Below are 20,999 nucleotides of genomic sequence, written 5' to 3'. Positions count from 1 at the left end.
GCAAACTAATTTATGTTTAGGTTTCCTTTACATGAATGAAACATCACAGTTGGCTGAGAATGATTTGTGAAATAGGTTGCAAGATCTGTTCTAAAAGAAAACTACGGGTGACACATACTGCATGTATGCATACCTTTATATGATACAGTGTGTGACTATGCATACGTTATCTGAGTTTATATTTATAATAGCAACAGAACATGTTAAGGAATAGCTGAGACGATTAAGAACTGAAATGGAGTGAATGCCTTATGAACTCATAGCACCTGATCACTTTTAGGAATGGAGAAGTTATCAGAAACTACATACCTGATCTGCCAATGCCTGAGCCTTCGAAGGCTAACTTCACACCTAAGCAAAGTGAGTGCAAAGCACTATTCAGTTAAATACAGCAGTATTTGATACCCGTTTTAACTTGTTGTAAATGAGTGCAAAGATAAAATCGGGAAACCAGGGCCAAAGCGCTCATTAGAAACTCAGCTTTATTTTTAAAATAATCTTCAGGTAAGGACAGGATGAAACATTTGGCAAAAGTATGTCTGGTAACGCTGCCTTCCTCCAGAAAGGACCGATTGGATTTGCAAAAGTGTAGTGCCTGCCTTCCTGGCTGTGGGTGGGTGGCTAGGTTTTGTTGCAGCTGTAATGAGAGAGGGGGCAGCACAGTAACAGGATCCCAATTGGTACAGCTGTGCGAATGAATGTTCCCTCTTTTCCTTCCTCTCTGGAGTCCCCTCTCGGCTGGTGCTGGGCTGTCTCTGTGTTGCGCGTCGTGGGACGGGGTAGCTTTTCCCGTGGGAGGCTGAGTAAATACACAGCTGGTCTGGAACTGTGAATACGTCAGCCCCGCTCTTCCCAGGGATTTCTTGCCCTCTGGTCACTGACAGCCAGCGAGCCCCCCAGCACACACACACTAGGGAGAAGGAGGTGAGGCTGTCTCACTGACAGCACCAAACGTGACCTCCTCCTTCCCACAGCAGTCCCGGTTTACACTTGCAGTGGAGTCACTTCTCCTATTTTAGATCCCCCCCCCCCCAACCCCTATGCATAAGTCACCCGGGAAAGGCTGGGGCTGTAGTACAGAAGGTGGATGCGGAGGAGCCGGGGTGGGGGGTGCCTGGTGTGTATTGGCAGAGAAGTGGGGTGTGAGGTGCTGGCACGGGAGGGGGCCGGGGACAAGAAGGCTTGCGGGAGAGACGGTGCAGGCTAGAAGAGGAACGGAAGGGGCGAAGGGGGTGGTGGCGAGGCGCTGACAGCTCCTAGCCGTGCGGCCGGAGCGGCGCAACACCGAAGCCCCGGCCCCGCCTCTGCTCGGGTGCCCGAGCCGCGGGGGCTCGCCCGGCGGGGCCGCGTCCCCTGCTGCCCCCTGCGGAGCCGGGCCCTGCCTCTCCCCGCCCCTGGCGCAGCGGGGGCCCGGGCAGGCGGCGCGGCCGGGGGTGTGCGCTGGGGCTGGGGGCGGCGGCAGCGCGGGCTGTCCAGCCACTCGCCCTGTGAGCGCCGAGCCGGGCTCCGCTCCCGCTGCCCAGCCCGCCGGCGCCCCGCGCAGCCCCCTCGGGCGAGGAAGCTCCGCGCCGCCCTGGGGAGACACAGAGCAGCGGCGGCGGCAGGACCCCTCCTCCCGCCCTGCATCCCCGGCACCGCGTCCCTCCCTCCCCTCCCCGGCTCCTCGCACGCCGGGAGCCCCTCTGTCCGCCGCAGCCCGCGCCCGGCTCTAGGGGACGATGCTCTGGCTCTCCAGCGGCAGCGCTCTGGCTCGGCTGCTCCGCTGCCCCGCGCTGCCCTTCACCGCCTGGCTCCTGCTCAGCCCCCTGTGGCTCCGGAGGTCTCTGGCTTCCTCCTTCCTGACAGGTAAGGGCAGGGCAGAGCCCGCCTGGGCAGTTCTCCGGCTGGGGCTGGCCCCGCTCAGCATCCCGGGGCAGGGGGGCCGGCAAGAGAAGCCTTTTCCCATTGACAAGTGATGCTGGGCAACCAGGACCGGCTAAAGCCCAGAAGCTCCTTGACATCCAACCAGCTTCCCACCTCCCAGCGCCGCGCTGAGCCCTTGGAGTGGTGATAAATACTCAGCATTTATAGCAAAGAAGTGGTGGCGCTTTGTTGTGTTGTTTAGTGCATTGTGTGTTGGAAATACTAGATTGCCACTGTCCATTTGTGTGTTTTAAAACGCATTCCAGAAGAAAACATTAATGATTGTAATGACAAGTATTCAGGCAGGTGACGTCCTAAGTTGTCCCCCCCTTGAAGGACATACTTTACTGACACCTGGTGCATGAAGGAAAACGTTAAGTCAATTTTTAGTAAAAGCAAGAGGTATTAGATTTCAAAAAGTGATCCCAGCATGAGATAATACAGGACTAATAGGGATAGAGACCATACAGGAGATTTCTAACGTGACTCCTTTTGTAAATCGACTCTCCTGGCAGAGTCTGTTCCTTATGGACCAGAAAAAGGGTTGAGTTGTTGGTACTGTACCTAGGGGGCTGACCCAAAGCCCACTGAAATAATGGAATTCTTTCCACTGATTTCAATGAGCTTTAGATTAGATCATTTAAAGAAGTATCCCATGATTAATGAAATACTCACTATTGCACAGCTCATCTGAGAGGAGAAGAATCATCTCTGTTGTAAATGGGGGGGCACACTAGGCAAGTCTAGATTTTGTACAGAAGAATAAGACTAGTCACATACTAGCTCTCATCAGGATCTTATAGAAACTGCCCCTTTGAATAGTTTTTGTGCATTTGCTTCTGATACTGGTTATTTAGAGCAGGTAAAATTTAAAACGGAAGCTAGGAGCTGTACAGGAGCTTAAATCAGAATTAGAAATCTGAATACTGAAGACAGCCAGTGAATTAAAATTTGAAAACATATTTTTTTATTTTGCTTTCCATCTCAGGATCTGTTGCAAAATGTGAAAATGAAGGGGAAGTCCTACAGATACCATTTATCACAGACAATCCTTGTATAATGTGCATTTGCCTGGTAAGTTTGGATTTCAGGTAATACGAACACTAAGGAATGTACTAAAAGTAACTGTACAAAGAAAGGAATACATTGCATAATCAAATCTTGGGCATTTGTTGCCTTTATGCAATGCAAGGTTATCTCAATACTGAGATAACTAGAAAATATTCCAGTTTGCTATCTTGGAATCATCATTTTCACTTTAAACTCATAAATGACTTTAATATGACATTGTGAGACTTGCTGATAACTACATTTATCATGTGAATTTGTGGTGATAATTATTTTTACAAAGTCACATGTACTTTGGCATGAGATTTCTGCATAGCTGGTACTTATGAGCAGAGCAAGGAGGTTGAAATGTGGGGCTTAGAGGCGTGTTGCTTTCAACCTATACAGATGTTAACTATTGAAAAAATGGCATGAGGGGCCAAAATGAGGGATGCCACAAGTCAGTAAAGAAAAAAGTGCAGCTGATTTAAAGTCCACAACTTTAGTTTTCAAAGTACAACACAGTATATTTTCAGGCACTCTTGACTAGACTGATTGTAATAAGAAGACAATGTGAGCATGCATGATATTTTCATAAAGAATGTCATTCTGAGGCAGTCACTGCTTTTTGAGCTGGAATTCAGCTGCCATATTTGTTAACAATTACACTGAAGTACCTCTACTTTGTAGTCCTTTCCTGAGGGAAATATCCCCATTTCTTGCACTGGCTTTCAGTTTCACAGTTAAACATTTTGGATGCTCTTTAGTTGATCAAACCTACTGAAGACTGCATTGACATCCATGGACTTTTTGGATTCAGGACCACTGATAACTTTTTAAACGTCAATGACAAAAATTGGTATTGAATTCTGAAGGGGAAGGGGTGAGAGAAAGGCATGGACATGAAAGAAATAAAAGGGAAAAATATACATCAAGATGGATTTTATGATTGGTCCAAGATTTTGTTTCCCAAATATCTGCCACACAGCTCTAACTAATAGAAAGGAGCTAATAGCAGTGAAGAAACACTTGATGTAGGTCAATGTCAGACTAACAGTAACACATCAGGGCAAAATATCAGACCCCTTTATAGTTTGTAACATTGTCTCAGTCAACACACTTTTAGAAAACATGGATTAACATGGCATGAAAACAAGGTGGATGAACACTGCAAAAAATACTAGAAGAACATTGAATCTATATGGCCTAAAGAACAATCTTTCTCAGGCAAGAACCGTCTCTCTCTATATGTATGTTCAAGAAAGTCTTTTGAAGAGTTTATATCTTACCACTAACTCAAATCTGATAAATTACCCTTTGCTTTTGTGTACAGATTGCAACTACTCATTAATATTAAATGTTTAAAGGGTTCAGGTAACCTAATCTGCAAAGAAGCAAAACTATGGCATTATAAGTGGCTATAAAACAATAGTTCTTACAACAAAAGTACTTTGTATTTCTATAATGCTTTCCATTTAATAATCTCAAAGCCCTTTACAAACATTAATGAATTTAGCCTCACAAAAACTTTACACTAATAGCTTCAGTTTTGCAGACGAGAAATGTAATGTACAGAAGTCTCACAAGAGATCTGGGGAAAAAGCGGGAATATAGGCTAGGTTTTCTAGCGCCCACTCCAGTGATTTAACCACAAGACCATCCTTTTCCATCCTCAACACTTCCCTTTGTGAGCTGATGTGGATAGTATAGTGGCATTGTTAGCAAACTCTTATTTTTTCACCACAACGATGGACAAATTACTGTGGTAGTAGGACATTTTCGGGTCTGCTGACTGAGATTACTTTTAAATTCTGGGTGGGCAAAAGATGGCTTTACACCAGTTTTGTGACATCTGGATTTTGAGAGCTTTAACTTATATTTGGCTGCCAACATCCTTGAAGTGCTGTTCCATGTGTTGGGATCGCTGAAATGCAGAGGTGCTCTGTCTTCCTCTTTGTACTGGCAAATCATCCTACATCTGTGGTTCCATGCCTCCTGGAGAATACCTTTATACCAGGAAAATTCCCAAGTAAACTGGTTTGTTGCCTGCTTTGTGCCATTGGAATAGAGCAAAGCAAGCTGAAGGTAACCAAGAACAGTGCCCATGCTTTCTTGTGTAAGGAGACTTTGATCATAACCGGAAAAAGAAATGGTATCTGGAATTCTCTGTCTAAATAGTGCAATGGACTTTTTCTAACATGTAAGAAGCACAACACTAAGATATTATAAATAGGTGAAGGTGACTTTCTATATCACAAGTTAGTAGTAACAAAGATTAAGTAAACGAAACTTCTGAGGAACAATAGTCACTATAATATTGTCACTATAAAATGAAATTATATTGGAAAAAGATGATTACTCACATTTTACACAAGAATCCAAGTGTCTCCTAGATGGTACAGTATGTTGTACTGAATTATAGAAAAAATAAAAAAAAATGAATGAATGATTTTTAATGAAATTGGCTACAAAATCAGTTTGTACTAACTTAAGGCTTGAAAAATACAAAGTCTAAAATATTACTCTTTATGCAAAGAATAGCTGTGGAATGTTGTGGAATCTGTGGTTGATTGACAGAAGCCCAGGCTTAAGAGAACATGTATGAATTTAATATGGTAATGATGGGTATAGATATGTTTGATGACATTCATATTTATACCAGCAAAGCATTGATTCAGTTCAAGGTGGTCATACATTTATGTCTGCCATTAAATTCTTTAGAACTTTTGAGGATTATAGCTACAATATCCAATGTAAGATACAAACTGCAGAAAGTCCATTGTAAAAATGTCCCCCACAGATACAATCTTGAAACTGATTCAATGCACAGAAGTATAGGATTGAGGCCATGGGACATAGATGTTAAACATGGGTTAGTGTGACATTACACAAAGATTAAGACCTATCATATTCGATACTGTTTTGAATTTTTCAGAGTTCAGGTATGTACTTTAGACTCAAGATATTAAAAGGAAAATGAAAAACTGGCTATCGCTAATGAATGTAAATGGAAGCTTAGATTAGAATTTGTTGATATGAATGTTCTTTATATAAAATGTGCATGGAATATTTCAAGTTAAACTGTTATTAGTACAGTAAATGAGCAGGTTTAGCTCAGTTTTTGTTGGTCGAGATTTTTGGCTGAAAGTGGTCCAAAGCTGAAAATAGGACCACATCTGATATCATAGTATTTTTTTTAAAATATATACTTTAACATAAGCTTGGAAAAGACATAAAAATGCTACAGTCTGGCAGAAGTAGGTGAGATGGAGCTGTATATAATTATAGTGCAAAAACCTAAAGTCCCACAGAATCAATTTATCCTGAATTAAACTGTTGAGCTCTGAATTTTCAAAGGTGGGATGAGCTCATGGCAGCAGCGGTGGTGGTGTGATGATGATGATGATGATGATGGATGGTTGTGGTGGTGGTGGTGAAGAGAGCCATGTAATTTCATTCTCATTCATCATCGTCTGCATAAACCTAAACACCTCGCCAGAAGCAAGGAGGGATCCAAGAATAACCTTATTTATTGGCTGGAGTCAGAGGGATGTAGTTTTAACATGAAAAAGAAAATAGCATACTAGTTCAAAGAGATAGGTGAGACATATCTGTTGTTCTTAATTACAATGAACTGGGTGACTAGACTCTAGGAAGGTACTGATGGCCTGATGGTTGCAGGAGCTTATCTGTCATGTATTAAACCTACACCAAAAACGGTTCTCATGTTCTCAAGAGGGTGGAGTATTTTCCTCATGCCATAAGAAAAATGTGTGTGTCACATATGAAATAACAGCTGATAGAAGCCAGTGGTGACCTTGACAAACCACACAAGCTGTTCCATTTCTTCCCTCCATTCTGCCCTTTGCCTTAAACCTGATGACTACACCTGAAGAGTGGTAATCATACTTCTCAACCTTTTATCACCTAAATCCAGAACAGAAGGAAACAAATGTGAGCCAGAAAGTATAACCCAGTGATGGAAACCTGAGGAAAGCTTTGAGGCAAGAGCTAAGGAAACTAGAAGTCAGAGCTTAGCTTGGCATGAATTTTATTGGGCATGAAACATCATTCTGTAGTTTAAATTTCTGTTTTTAACTCCAAATATGCAATATAAGAATTTGACCTTTTCTGATAAAAAATATGTTGAATTTAATGTTATAAGAACCAGTATTTCACCTAACTTGTCATGTTTTTGATCCACATTTTAAATCAAGCCATACAACAATAACCCACCCAGGAAAAGAAAAGGCAAGAAAGTTATCTTACCTGGGTTTTCTGGGATTATTTACCTGCAAGTATCCTAGAGGCTTCTATTGCACAAATCCATATCTGAGTGTGGATGGCCAGCATGAGACCAAATGTTCAGCACATGTTTGATGAAGATGGCAGTGTTTTAGTACAGCAGGATTCAATTTTTGTTGTGTCAAGATATAATGTAGCCCAGATGAATTTCAGTGGAAAAGTATATATTAAAAAAACCCCATCAAACAATTCTTTCATATCTATTATATTTAATATAGTTTCTTCTAAAGAACATACAAAAAGAGCATCTCTGTCAATTTCAATGATCCTCTTCCTTTATTACTTTACAATATAATTAGTTTTCTCTTCACCCCCTTCATAAACACCACCACTCAAACCCAAGAAGACAAAAGAGCTTCAGTTACCGTGGTTTAATAGTAATTCTCATAGACTCTTAGTAAGAGAATGTTATTTTGATCAGTATTTGAAAGTGCAAACATGCTCCATCAGAATACTGTGTTTTATTAGTTTTTATCCAATTTTAAAAAGGCAAATGTACACTCTTAAATAGAAAAATGGTGTTTAGTGTAGCTACGTATCTGTGTATGTTTTGCCAGAGCTGTTGGAGGATGGTCTGTGTATATAAAAGTACTGGTAGGAGCAAGGATTTATTAAAATAAGAGACTAAGGTTAATTACCTGCAGTAGAAACAACTTGGTTTAGTAGACTCTGCAAACAGCTCATAGACTCTACTATTATTATACTGTCACATACATATAGAGGAAACATATAGAGAGCCTGCTCCTCAGGTCTTCTCCAAATGGAGTTGAGGAGAGGCGTGATGTGAGCATACCACATACAGCTATGGATGCCCTAACCAAACCATGCTGCCAGCTTACCATCTCACATGTAATTTATTTTGGGGCTGGGTGAGAATATATTATGCAGCTAGACCTGTTCTGAGCCTGTGTATAGTCATAAATTATACTGCTTTTGTCACATAGTCCTTTGGGGGATCAGACCGATTTTCAGTTGTCAGCTAGTATTTGGTCTGTAGTAGCAGTTTAAGTCTGTAAGATGCTTTGGAATCTTACCTGATCGAAAGGTGCTATAAAACTGTAAATTATTAATTGGTGTCATTTATTATTTATATGTTACTTGATGGAGCGAGGTTTTGATTTTGTTTTCTGTGTGCCTCACAGAATTTAAGTTGTTTCCCATGGGCAATTGGTGAAGGCACAGCTGGGGATTTGGCTCTAGCCCCGCCCCTTCTTCTGAGGCCCCACCCCATCCCTGCGCCCATACGGAGGCGGGGCAGCATGCTGTGTGCGCGCTTCTCCTCCCAAACACGGGAAGAGGAGAGGAGCAGGCAGGTGCACACTCACCCTAGCCCCGGAGGAGGATGTGCTGCACTGTGCAACCCCACACAGCCCCGCCTCTCTAGCCACAGAGCACAGGGGGAGGAAGGAAGGTGCTCCATGTGGTGTGGCCTCTGCCACCCAGGGGAGGGAGGAGGGCAGAAGGCGTGTGGCATGGCCCGAGCCTCTCCAGTCCTGGAGGAGGTCAGAGGGTGTGCACTACACGGCGTAGTCCCAGCCTGCCTAGCTCCAGGGCCTGTCTCAGCCCTGTCTCTCCAGTCCTGGAGCACGAGGAGGGCAGGTGCTGGGGGCAGCAACACTCTTCCCCAGAACTCCTACTGCAAGTGCTCTGGGGATAGAGTGTGGGTGGGGCCATGCCTGGTGTTTTGGGAAGACAGAGCCTTCCCTCACCTTACATACTGGACACCCATGTTGTTTCCAATTATCACTTTTCTGTCTGCAGCAAGAGTGACACTAAATTTAGCCCAGTGTCTTGAAAAGGACTCAAGTGCTTGGTGAACTGTGCTGAATTTCCCATTTACCCTGTTCTCATCAGTCAGATCCTTTTCAGATTGGCTTGTTGCTATGTATTGCCTGATTACAGTGTTGCACTCCCAACAAAGGTGTTTTTGCCTTTACATTTCAACTTATTATTCTGCATCATGAGATTCACATTTGTTGCAACAGGAAGTCATGCATTACAAGTGACATAACATGATTAATCTGTTCCATAAATCTGCAGTAACAGAGATACATGAGGCTTGAAATAGCTATTTCACATTATCATTGGGCTATTTAGCACATGAATCATTCACTACTTGCACATCTCTGACTGTGAATTTGCTGTATTGAGCCACACACACACAGTGCTGGATTGGCACAACCCTGCTAGATGGATGCTGACAATAGGAATGCTGCACTCACGTTGAGGATTCAGTATAACAATTATGGGAAAAAGCTTCACTGTGACATAATTTAAAGCTTGGAAAACTTGAATACAAAAGAGCATAATTAAAATGAGTAACTAATACAGTAAATAAATTGTGATGGGCAAAATAAATGCCATAATCTAAATGGAAGAATGTAATATACATTGCAAATGTCTTTGGAAACTTTCTATGGCAAGTACAAAATGGGTCAGTTTATATAAAGGCATTTTTTTATTGCCAATAAGAACAACATTATTAAAAAGCTGGTCCAATATCAAAATGGAGTTTTAAAGGCATCCAGGTAGCTGTACATGGATTTTACAGGCTTTCAAGTTTCTTCCATTGAGTTGTTAAAAGCCTTTTTTAAAGTGTGGTCCTGTAGCTTAATGGCTTGCAGTATCACATATATTTCTGGTGTTCAGCTTTGTGCTGCCATATTGTATGAAAAATATTTTTATAACTGGTTTTATTTCTCCATCATGATTTAATAGAAATTTCTGAGGGGAGAAAAAAGTTAATTTAAATAAAACTCAAAAGGAAAGGAAACCCAGTGTTTGTGGGGGATTATTTTGTTTCTTTTTTACATGAAGCTCATAGTCAAATAATATCATGACAGTAAAAAAACATATTGTGTAAAAATCTTTACCTGTGTTGCTAATAACACAGTGAGTATTAAAAACATACTGTGCTGGTATGCAATCACTTTTTATCTAGTTACAATCATATCTGCCTCCTCTCATGTTTCCTGACCTTTCCTTCTGTCCAGCAGGCTCTTATAGGCCACGTCTACACGATGACTTTTACCACAAGAGCCTATGCAAATGAAGTGCAGATTAGCATTTTCTCGCACTTCATTTTCATACTCTCTTTAATTCCATTTTTGCGCTAGGGGTTTTTGTGTAAAAACAAGCAGTGTGGACGTTTCCTTTTTGTGCAAAAACACCTTTTTGTGCAAGATCGCTATACCTCAAAAAAGGTAATCCGTGCTTCATTTGCATACATTCTTGCAGCAAAAGTCATAGTGTAGACATAGCCACGCTGCCCTCCTCCTCATATCACATCCTATGCAGTGCTAACTCTTCTACTTTTCATATTCCTTTTGTCTTTAGAATCTTAGAATCATAGAGCTGGAAGAGGCCTCAGGAGGTCATCAAGTCCAGCCTCCTGCCCAAGGCAGGACCAATCCCGACTAAATCAACCAAGCCAGGGCTTTGTCAAGTCAAGACTTAAAAACCTCTAGGTATGGAGATTCCATCACCTCCTTAGGTAACCCATTCCAGTACTTCACCACCCTCCTAGTGAAATAGTTTTTCCTAATGTCCAACCTATACTTCACCCAATGTAACTTGAGACCATTGCTCCTTGTTCTGCCAAAACAGCCTCTCTCCATCCTCTTTGGAACCTCCCTTCAGGAAATTGAAAGCTGCTATCAAATACCCCCTCACTCTTCTCTTCTGTAGACTAAACAAACCCAAGTCCCTCAGTCTCTTCTCATAGGTCATGCACTCCAGCCCCTAATCATTTTGGTCGCCCTTCATTGGACCCTCTCCAATGTGTCCACATGCTTTCTATAGTGGGGGGCCCAGAACTTCACACAATACTCCAGATGCGGCCTCACCAGAGCTGAATGAAGGTCAATAATCACTTCTCAAGATCTGCTGGCAATGCTCCTCCTAATGCACCCTAATATGCCATTAGCCTTCCTGGCTACAAGGGCACACTGTTGACTCATATCCAGCTTCTCATCCACTGTAATCCCCAGTCACATTGTATGTGTTTTGTAGTTGATCCTCTATGTCTGGGAAAGTGCCCTTTTTGCAGTGTGCAACACATCTTTACACTCAATCTTCTAGTCTAGGGTGGCCAGTTTTCTAATTCGTTAAAACTGGGCACTGAGAGCTGGAATCTTCCCTGCCCCCTGCTTCTACTCTTCCCCGTTAGACCCTGCCTCTGCTCCACCTCTTCAATCAAGACCCCAGCCCACTCCTCTTCTCCCCTCCCCATCTCTTGCTGCTCTCTCCATTTCTCTACACTGCCCCCTGAGCAGGACGCTAGGTGGGAAGGGTGATGTGGGCAGGATTTTTGAGGGCAAGACATGCACCACGGTGGGAGGGGTGTCTGAGGCAGGATTGGACAAGGAAAACCATGTTTCGGGATGGGGGCTACTGGGCAAGATGCGGGGGGGGGGGGGGGGACACCAGCACCACAGCGCTAGGCACAAGTAAAGCTGTGAATGGTGCTCATGTTGTGTGTCTGTCCACCAGCCCCATGCCTCAAAAATGTCACATGCCAGCTGCTGTTACTTCTCTTTGCCAGTGCCAGGCTGGTCCTGAGTGGTTCTCCAGATCCAGCAGCAGCTGGTCTTCCTGCCTTCTCAGTGGTGGAACAGAAGTCAACAGCAAATGCTTACAAGAAGTCGGCTGTGCCCACGATAGCTCATGATACCATCTACAGGCAGTCCCCGAGTTACGCGGATCCGACTTATGTTGGATCCGCAGTTACGAACGGGGCCCTCTCCCTGGTCTCCAGCAGACCAGGGAGAGGAAGCAAAGCGGCGGAGCACGCGGGCAGCGGACAGCCCAGACGCGTCTGGGCTGTCCGCTGCCCGCGTGTTCCGCCGCTTTGCTCCCCATCCCCCTGGTCTGCAGACCAGGGAGACGGGGAGCAAAGCAGAGCAAAGCCACAGAGCCCGAGGGCAGCAGGACAGCCATAGCGCGTCTGGGCTGTCCCGCTGCCCCCGTGCTCCGCGGCTTTGCTCCGGACGCCTGTGGTACAGCAGCTGGGGCGCTGCCGGTTGGTCCCATAGCGCCGCTCTGGGCGCTACTGGACCAACCTGGCAGCACCCCAGCTGCTCTGCCCCAGGCGTCCTGATTCAGCCACTGCTGGTCAGTTTCAGCAGCGGCTGAATCAGGATGCCTGGGGCAGAGCAGCTGGGGTGCTGCTGGGTTGGTCCAGTAGCGCCGAGGAGCGGCAGCGCTACTGGACCAACCCAGCAGCACCCCAGCTGCTCTGCCCCAGGCGTCCCCAAGTCAGCCGCTGCTGAAACTGACCAGTGGCTGACTACAGGAAGCCCCTGCCCCAGGCTTCCTGGAATCAGCTGCTGATCAGTTTCAGCAGCAACTGACTTGGGGATGCCTGAGGTTCTTAAGTTGAATCTGTATGTAAGTCAGAACTGGCATCCAGATTCAGCCGCTGTTGAAACTGATCAGTTTCAGCAGCGGCTGAATCTGGACGCCAGTTCCGACTTACATACAGATTCAACTTAAGAACAAACCTACAGTCCCTATCTTGTATGTAACCCGGGGACTGCCTGTACATGTTTTGTTAGTCTATAAAGTGCTACCAGACCATTTGTTGGGTTTTTTTTGGACTTTAGCTGTCAGCCTGTAGTGCTGTCTAGACACTGTCAGGTCCCCTTTTCATATGGATTTTCAGGACAAAAATTAGACACTTGGGCCAGCAATCCTGTTCAAATCTCTCCTGTTCTAGCTAGCTGGACTCTGTGCCAGTGCTATGTATTTCTCTCTCCTTATAGCTTGATTTTATATTTTAAAATGTTTTCATCCATAGTTTGTAATATTCCTCTTCTTTATTTGTGGTTACCTAAAGTTCCTCATCCAATTCCTGCATCTTTCTGGTTTGAGGTTGTCTTTTCTTGTGTTTTTCTCTTTTTAGACTTTTTTTAAGAAGAAGACTTTTAGACCTTTTTTTAGAATTGTTCCTGCAATTGGCCAAGCAGATTGACAGTGCTGTTAATTAGTATTAGAGTTGGAAATGTGTTTGGTTAGAGTGAAAAATGTTGATGAAAATGAAAAAAAAAAGTTTAGCTGTTGTTTTCCTTCAAATGTTTTTGGGATTTTTCTTGAAAAACCTAAAAACCCCACAATTTATGTGGTTTTTGTATACAATGTACAATTAGAACTGGGTATAAAATGGTGAATGTGTCAAAATTTGGGTAAAAGATAGAAAACTTTTCTGACAGTTTTTCTCTGTGTTTAAACCAGAAAAACCTCTAAATGTATACATTTCAATAAAGAGTGACAGAAAAGTTAGGAGCCCTTTGCAATTCCCTCCCCCCTGCTCCTTCAGCCAGTTTCAACAGTAATAAAACTAGAGGTGGGGTTAGATGTGCAATTTGCAACTTAGTCTCCAGTTTGGGTTAAAGGATGAATAAGTCTAGGATGAGTTTAATTATGTCAAAATCTTACAAGTTGTTCTCATGAGTTTTCAGTCCCAAATGTGGGGAAATGAGGCTCCACACCGAATCATTTCTATACTGTAACTGCCTTGGGCTCCAGTGTTGCAAATACTTATTCAAATGAGTAACTTTACTCATAGGACCAGTACCATTGATGTAAACATTATCAGCATCAGGACCTTCCCTTTATCATTAATTGTAGCTATTTACATATTCTTAAGGTAAAGGCAATAATATAATATAAACTATTAAAATGAGGTGTCTATAATTTCATTTTCAGACTCAGTCATGACCTGTTTTCCAATAACCTTAGAGCAAGAATTATTCACTGAAGAAATTCACAAATAATTCTGAATAGTGAGTACATTTCCAAAAATTGCAATCTGTTAATAGACAGTTAACAGAAAAAAAGATATTTGCATTATTAGTTGCACAGCTAGTCTACAAATTATGCCTTCCTATCATACAGAGTTGTCAAAAACAACACAAACACCATGTGTGTGTTCATTTATGTGAGGAGGGCTAGAAGTGATTGAAGAGCTACAAAAAGTGGGATTAAAGATCTCAATTGTGTCCATGTTGGGCTGTGGTTTTTTTAGTCTGACTGAGTCATGGCTAGTGATTATGTATAATTGAGAAGGGGTGGGGAGAAGGAAGAGTTAATTGATAAACAATTGCTTGAAGGCAACCTAAGTATGGTGATTTCATGATAACAGTTAGTGAAGCACCTGCAGGCTGTACCCTTTGGAATTCACTACTCAGGAGGGTATCATCATGTCACATGTTGTGGCTGGAATGGATTTTAAAAAGGACTATTAACCTAACATGTATCTGTGCAAGCTAAGACATTGACAAGAGTAATCAATTGCATACTTCAGAGTTTTATCTAATCACTTCTGGAGGAAAGAAAATGTTTTAGGAACAACTCAATTTTCATGCATATCACATTTTTTTTTAAACAACTGATGTTGGCTACTGCCCTGCTGAAGTCTATCTTCAAGAATAGGTGAGTCAGTGATCTGAACTGGTAAATGCTTTCATGCTAAACATTCATTCTGGGATGCACATGTGCCTGGAAACAAGGATATTTTTAAAGTAAATGTTTGAAAGAAGGTTGGAAAATTTTAAAATTCTACTTTAAAATATTGAAGGAGTAACTAATAAGAACCTTCATTTAAGGAAAAGCGACGAGGAGTCCCACAGGACTCCTTGTCGCTTTTGCAGATTCAGACTAACCCGGCTACCCCTCTGATACTTGACTTCATTTAAGGAGGAGACCTTGAAAGATTTGTGTTCTAGTCTCATTAAGCATCTGCAGGGAAAGGAAAACATGATGTGGAAGATTAACAAATAGCTAGTATACTTATACAAAGGTATGATTTGCTTAACCTTAATTTTTAGGATATGGTAATACTGCACCACATATACAGCTGCTGATACACAATTTGACTGAGGTGAGATAAGGTCTCTAATCCAACAAAGAGCTCTGTTACCCAAATACCAACTGTAGGAGCAGCATCACAAATTTCCAAAATTCAAGGGTGTGACTATTCCTTCCTTCCATTACAAAGAATGACATGTTCAATACCCAAAGCCATGTTCAGGATCTTACTGTTTATTAAAGTAGGGGTGTCTGGGTTTTTACAACAGACCCACACACTGACATGTACAAATGTCAGAGTTAAAAAAGGGAGACATATCACAAAGGGAAGTTCACTGGACGTCAGCCAAGTCTGAGGGATGAAGATGTGTCCTTTTGACTCCTGTCTGTTTGGTCACCTGTCACCTGTTTTGTGCCAGGAAGCATGGGAAACTGTTTTGAGACTGGCACTCTACTTGGTTGCAGTGAGAAGAGCTAGGTGAGACTTTGTGCCATGAAAATGATGTGTGACTTCACAGCCAGATGTTGAATAGCACTCTTTGTTTAAACATCTTCTCAAGATTTTACACAAGTCTAGTGTGATTTATATATGACTAGCACTCTTATTTCCTTTGGCTGAATGTTAAAACTTCTAAGGGGCTCTCATTGTTATGTACCCCATTTAACATCCCATTTAATGTCATCTTAAAGCTGCTAAGGTCTCTTGTGCACTAGCATTGTGGAGTTTCTGAATTTCAGACTGACTTTCTCTCCTCCCCTTCCTTCCTGTGCTTTCCTTTCTACTTATATAATAGTATTGCTGTGTGAGTTCTGCTCTTCAGACTAATCTGTGCCATTCCACACAGTGAAATCATTGGTAGCTGGGTTTCTAGCTCTGTGGATTTTTGGCCATGTATAATCCCCTTTTCAGGCAGTTGAGGCTTATTATTTAGGCTAACAAGATGCTATCTGCAGTCAATACTTATGTAAATATAACCGGCTAGCAAAGATCTTAATCACACCTGATATATCATGCAGCCTTTACAACCATCAAGAGACGTAACTGCAGGAGTCAGTTCTAAAGCAGGTTGTGTTCTCAATCCCACAGGGCCCTTTATAGGCTGTAAGAATTGTTGGTGGTCAAGGCCAACCATGCAGATGTCTTTAAAGTGTCCCACTGGTGACCAAAAGTCACTTTGTCAAAATGACAAATGGATTGTGCATAGCTCATTCACGCTGTTGCTTCAGTCTGATGTCAGCTCCATTTACTTGTCAAAAACAGGTATTTTTGTTGCTTCCAGCTGTGCAAGTGGAGCCAGAGTAGGGAAGAGGAAAGGGGAACAAAGTCTTTGAAAAATATACTCGTATTGCTTCTGCTCAATATATTCATATTATTGAGATTCAGATGCTTCGGACATTCTAGAATCTGTTGGTTTGCTTATATTTGGGAGGGAAAAAAAGGAATTCACTTTCCAGAAGTGAGAGTGGCCCTGCCTGATTGAGATTTCAAGCACTGAAATTTTCAGGCAGATCATGGTTGTGCAATATTAGTTTCTTCTTTTAGACACAGTAACTTTCTTTCCAGGGTAACGTTTACAAATCAATATGCAATTACCTGGGTCTGCTCTGTACCACAAGGCATTCTGCATCTTTCTCCTTCAAACAACCAGCTTTGACCCTCTTTTGGCATATAGTGGTTTCATTGACAGAAGTATAAGTACTCGTGTAACTGTTCACCATTGTGAGGAAGGGCTGCACAAACTGGTCCAAAAGTAGCAGTGGCCTGGCCAAAAAAAATGTGATCATGAAGCACAGACACACAAGGAAAAGATACGTCAAATAAAGGACCATTTTTAATAGTCACTTTTCCAACCATGACCCTATTTAGACCTTCACTCTGATCTCACTATATTAAGGGGATGAGGATCAGACCCTTTGAAAAGCCAGCCACCGAGATAAGCTATCCATGCCTCAATGTGACACTAATAACAGCAGCACAAAGCTCAATCCTGTTTGAACTGAGGTCCTGAAGTATGGAGGAGGGAGGCATAGCAGGTGAAGGGCAGGGAAGAAAACAACCCTGAAAGTTTTTGCTTCCTCCAAAAACTTCCACTTGAAATGGTCATATTCCTTGCACCTCCCTTTTTATTTTCTTGCTCTTCTATGCAAACTGGCACAGCACTGCTACCTTCTTTTCCTCAACAGGCATCAGTAAATATTTCTTGGTTTTGTAATACTTACTGCTGTGGAGCACAGGCAAGATCACATACAAAAACAAAAAGCAGGGTCAGCACTTAACACACTTGAACAGGGCTAAAACAGCAGTGTCGGGAGGCCACGTGCTTAGAAAACAAACTGTTGCTACTTTCTTTTGGGCTACTATTTTTATTAGGTGGTGGTTCCTCAAGCACTTTTGTTCTATTTGAAAACTTGCTTAAATGAAGAACTTTTTTGAAGCTGTCTTTTTTTTTCTTTTGTTTTGTAATCTACCATTCTTGAGAAACTTTTAGGACTCGTCTTGATTTTTTTTTGAGGGTATATGTATCATGGGACACTTTGAACAAAACCAACAACCATATTATTTTAAAGGATAAAAAGAACCCCTTATGTGTCCCCTGTTACTGCTTTTGGCATACATCATATTTTTAAGGATACAGTACCATGAGAACACTGTCACTGGATGATGTATTGGGGTAATATATCATCAGAACATCTTTTCTTTAGAGGATATGGCAGTAAAAGCCCAGACAGAGCAGCAGGGGATCATCTTTTTTCTTTAATCTAACTCTGCTTTTGGGTTGTACAGAAGTGAATTTCTTCATGGGATATGACTTGTTGCAAAATAAGCTAGGAGGCCCAGAGGGCTTTGTAAACCCTTTTAAAACTGCATGGCTTCAGGGGCTTCTTTGTTCAGAGTTTTTTATAGTGGCTCTGGCCTTTAAGAAAGCTCCAAAAGGCCACTACCTGAATCTTCAGCATAAAAGCTTAGCTGAGCAGACATCAGATCCAAAGAGCAATAAAGGTTGCTCTGAGCATAATGATGGGTACGTCATTGTTCAGACAATACATTTATTCCTTTATTTAATTAGAATAACTTAGTTAATGCAACTGTTTTAAATAAATGTTCAATGAAGTCACATTACAGCACTAAATGAGAAATGAAGGACTACTCACTTGGCATTCATAGATCAAATAGAACTACAATGTTTTTGACAAAGTGGTTTTTACCCACAAAAGCTTATAATAAATCTGTAAGTCTTTAAGGTGCCACAGAACTCCTCGTTGTGTTTGGCTCTATCAAAAAATGGAAATCTTGAGCATGAGGATGGATGCTGATGTGTTTCTGGGATTTTTCTGTATTTTCATGATGGTGTGCTGCACTTTACTGCAACCAAGCCAACCCTGGAAAATAAATCGCACCGGGCAATGGGGCCAAGATGGGAAGAAACAGAAGTGATAAGGTTGCTCTGCTGATGGTTAGGAGTTCACAGAAGGTGCAGAGATTGAACAGTGTGTGAAGCTTTGGCTTGGTCAATATTAGAAACTTGGCACCACTATAATTAAATTGGTTTGAAATCAGAGGTATTAAACCAATGCAAATCCCTAACAGAGAAACACTTCAGCTAGTTTAATCCTTGCTTAAATTAGTTTAGTTAAATTTGGTAACTTACCCTGTAAAGTTTGCATAGTTTATTCCAAGCAAAGGTTAAACTGGATTATCTATATTAGAGGTTTGCATTACTTTAACTAGATCAGATTTAAATCAACGTTGCTATAACTGTGCAGCTGTAACTGAGGAAATACAATGCAATAGGTTCTCTCATTCACAGGCTTAGATTCAAACTGACATATGTCCTATTTTGACACGTCTTACTGACTGCTTATTTGCATAAGATTCAGCATTGGTAAACTGCATAATAGCATTAGTAGTATTAAAGGAATAATATAAATACTAACACTTTTATATAGCCCTTTTCAGCAATAGATCTCAAAGTGCTTAACAAAGGAAGTCAGATGTAGACTTTAATGGAAATATAAAGCACATTTATATTGACAAAAATACCCGAATACAGTGGTTCTCAAACTTTAATGCACCACATCCCACCTCATTACTCCATGACCTCACTGCATCCTGAGCCTGCCCAAGTCCTGCCACCCTGGGGTGAGGAGCCACCACTGAAATCCAAGGGCTTCTACCCTGAACAGGGGGCATGTAGCCTTACTTCCCCTGCCCAGTGCTGAAGCCCTTTGGCTTTGTCCCTGGGTGCAGTAAGTCTTAACACCAGCCCTAGTCGCACCATTAAAACAGGGTCACAACCAGTGTTCCCTCTAAGCTACTGGGCAGCACAGCTTCACAGGTGATTAATGAGCACCTCCCAGTCAGATATCAGAGGGGTAGCCGTGTTAGTCTGAATCTGCAGAAGCGATGAGGAGTCCTGTGGCACCTTATAGACTAACTGAAGTGTAGGAGCATAAGCTTTCGTGGGCAAAGACGAAGTGGGTCTTTGCCCACGAAAGCTTATGCTCCTACACTTCAGTTAGTCTATAAGGTGCCACAGGACTCCTCATCGCTTCCCAGTCAGAGGCTCAGGGCTCCTTGCACAGAGCTGACTGACTGGATGGGGCTGATTAATCACCTATGAAGCTGTGCTGCTGCACAGCCTAGAGGGAACACTAGTCAGAACCCACTTTGGAGTGTGATCCACAGCTTGAGAACCCTTTTCCTAATGGAAGATTGTAGCTAAGAATTTTAAATGCACACAAATCAGGAAATTCAAGGATTTGGTGCCTTCCCAACCATAACTTCCCTCCCAACTTTTACCTGCCTTGCCATTTATGTATCTTGTTTTGTGTTACTCTACAAGCTGGTAAGTTTTCACTTGAACCTGAGGTTCATGTCCTTGTTGACAGAGAGTTTCATATTTATATTCTTTTGCTTGGTGAGAGGCTTTGCCTTTGATTTCACCCAAACAAAGATTTGATCCCTCACCCTTAAAAAGTTAAAGTGAGAAGCCTGTTTTAGTGGGCAGGGCACTGACCTAGAAGACCTGGGCTCTAATTCTGGCTCCACAATTGAGCTTCTATGGGTAAAATACTTCACCTCTGTATGCGTTGATTGTATGTCTTGTCTATTGTGATTATAAACTCACCAGAACAGGAGCCATTTCCTAATGTGTTTGCATACTATCTAGGACAGGGATTGGCAACCTTTTCAAATCAAAGAGCCAAACTACATCAAAATTCAGAACATGTGGTCAACAAAGAGCTGTGGAAGAATGCCCATGTGCATGACTCAAAATATACAACTTAATAGTATTGATAATTGACATAATGATTAATAATAGCATAAATGAAATATTGTACTCACACAGGTTTTATTTAATGGGCCTACTGCTGCTGAATCTCTTGTCATGTTTCTTTGAAGTTTACAATATAACTGGTCAAATCCAACTTCATGCATGTATTCAGGCTGTCTTCTGCACCCCCACATCCCCAGCTCCTTGCCATAAGATTGACAGGAGTAAGGTTTGGGGCTTATGAGGGGCTCAGGGTTGAAGGCAGGGCAGGGCAGGGCATTGGGGGTGGGAAGTAGAATATGGGGGTGGGAGGCCCTGGGGCTGGATTACCTTACCTGGCCAGGGCTGGGCTGCTACACCAAGGCAGCAATGATTGTATGAGGGGCCAGGCTAGGATCACCACAGTTGTATCATGGCCTCTTCTCCTAACCATGAGGCAGTGGGGAAGGGGAGGGTGCACAACCCTTCCTGTGGCCAGATATGGGCCAGACTGTGGGGCCTGCCCCAGGATTGGGGCTGGGGACAGGATGCTGTGGCCCGATGGGGGCTGGGCCCTGATTGGGGCTTCGTTGGTCAGGTTGCTTTGTGAGCAGCTGTACCTCAGCCCCAGCTCTGGCACACAGAGCAAACTGCTCACCATGTGAGTTGCCTTGGAAGCAGCCA

The 20,999-nt window shown here is 42.7% G+C and overlaps 1 protein-coding gene across 7 annotated transcripts in view; it reads left to right on the top strand.

Moving 5' to 3' along the window:
- The first annotated feature begins 745 nt into the window (after positions 1-745).
- BMPER (BMP binding endothelial regulator) overlaps positions 746-20,999 on the top strand; it is a 211,958-nt gene continuing 191,704 nt past the window's right edge. For 3 of the 7 annotated variants that reach the window (XR_012901885.1, XR_012901884.1, XM_014574030.3), the window contains exons 1-2: positions 748-1,845; positions 2,891-2,976. Coding sequence is in view for 3 of the 7 variants with exons in the window: in XM_014574030.3 (XP_014429516.2) it covers positions 1,719-1,845; positions 2,891-2,976 (213 nt within the window). In the remaining 4 variants the exon portion in view is untranslated. Of the gene's footprint in view, positions 1,846-2,890; positions 2,977-14,530; positions 14,686-20,999 lie in introns of those variants that run through there. The other 4 variants (XM_075921755.1, XM_075921754.1, XM_075921757.1 and 1 more) reach the window with 2 other exon arrangements.

Source organism: Pelodiscus sinensis, chromosome 2, assembly GCF_049634645.1.
Source record: "Pelodiscus sinensis isolate JC-2024 chromosome 2, ASM4963464v1, whole genome shotgun sequence".
NCBI lineage: Eukaryota > Metazoa > Chordata > Testudines > Trionychidae > Pelodiscus > Pelodiscus sinensis.
This window is presented reverse-complemented; position numbering and strand designations above follow the sequence as displayed.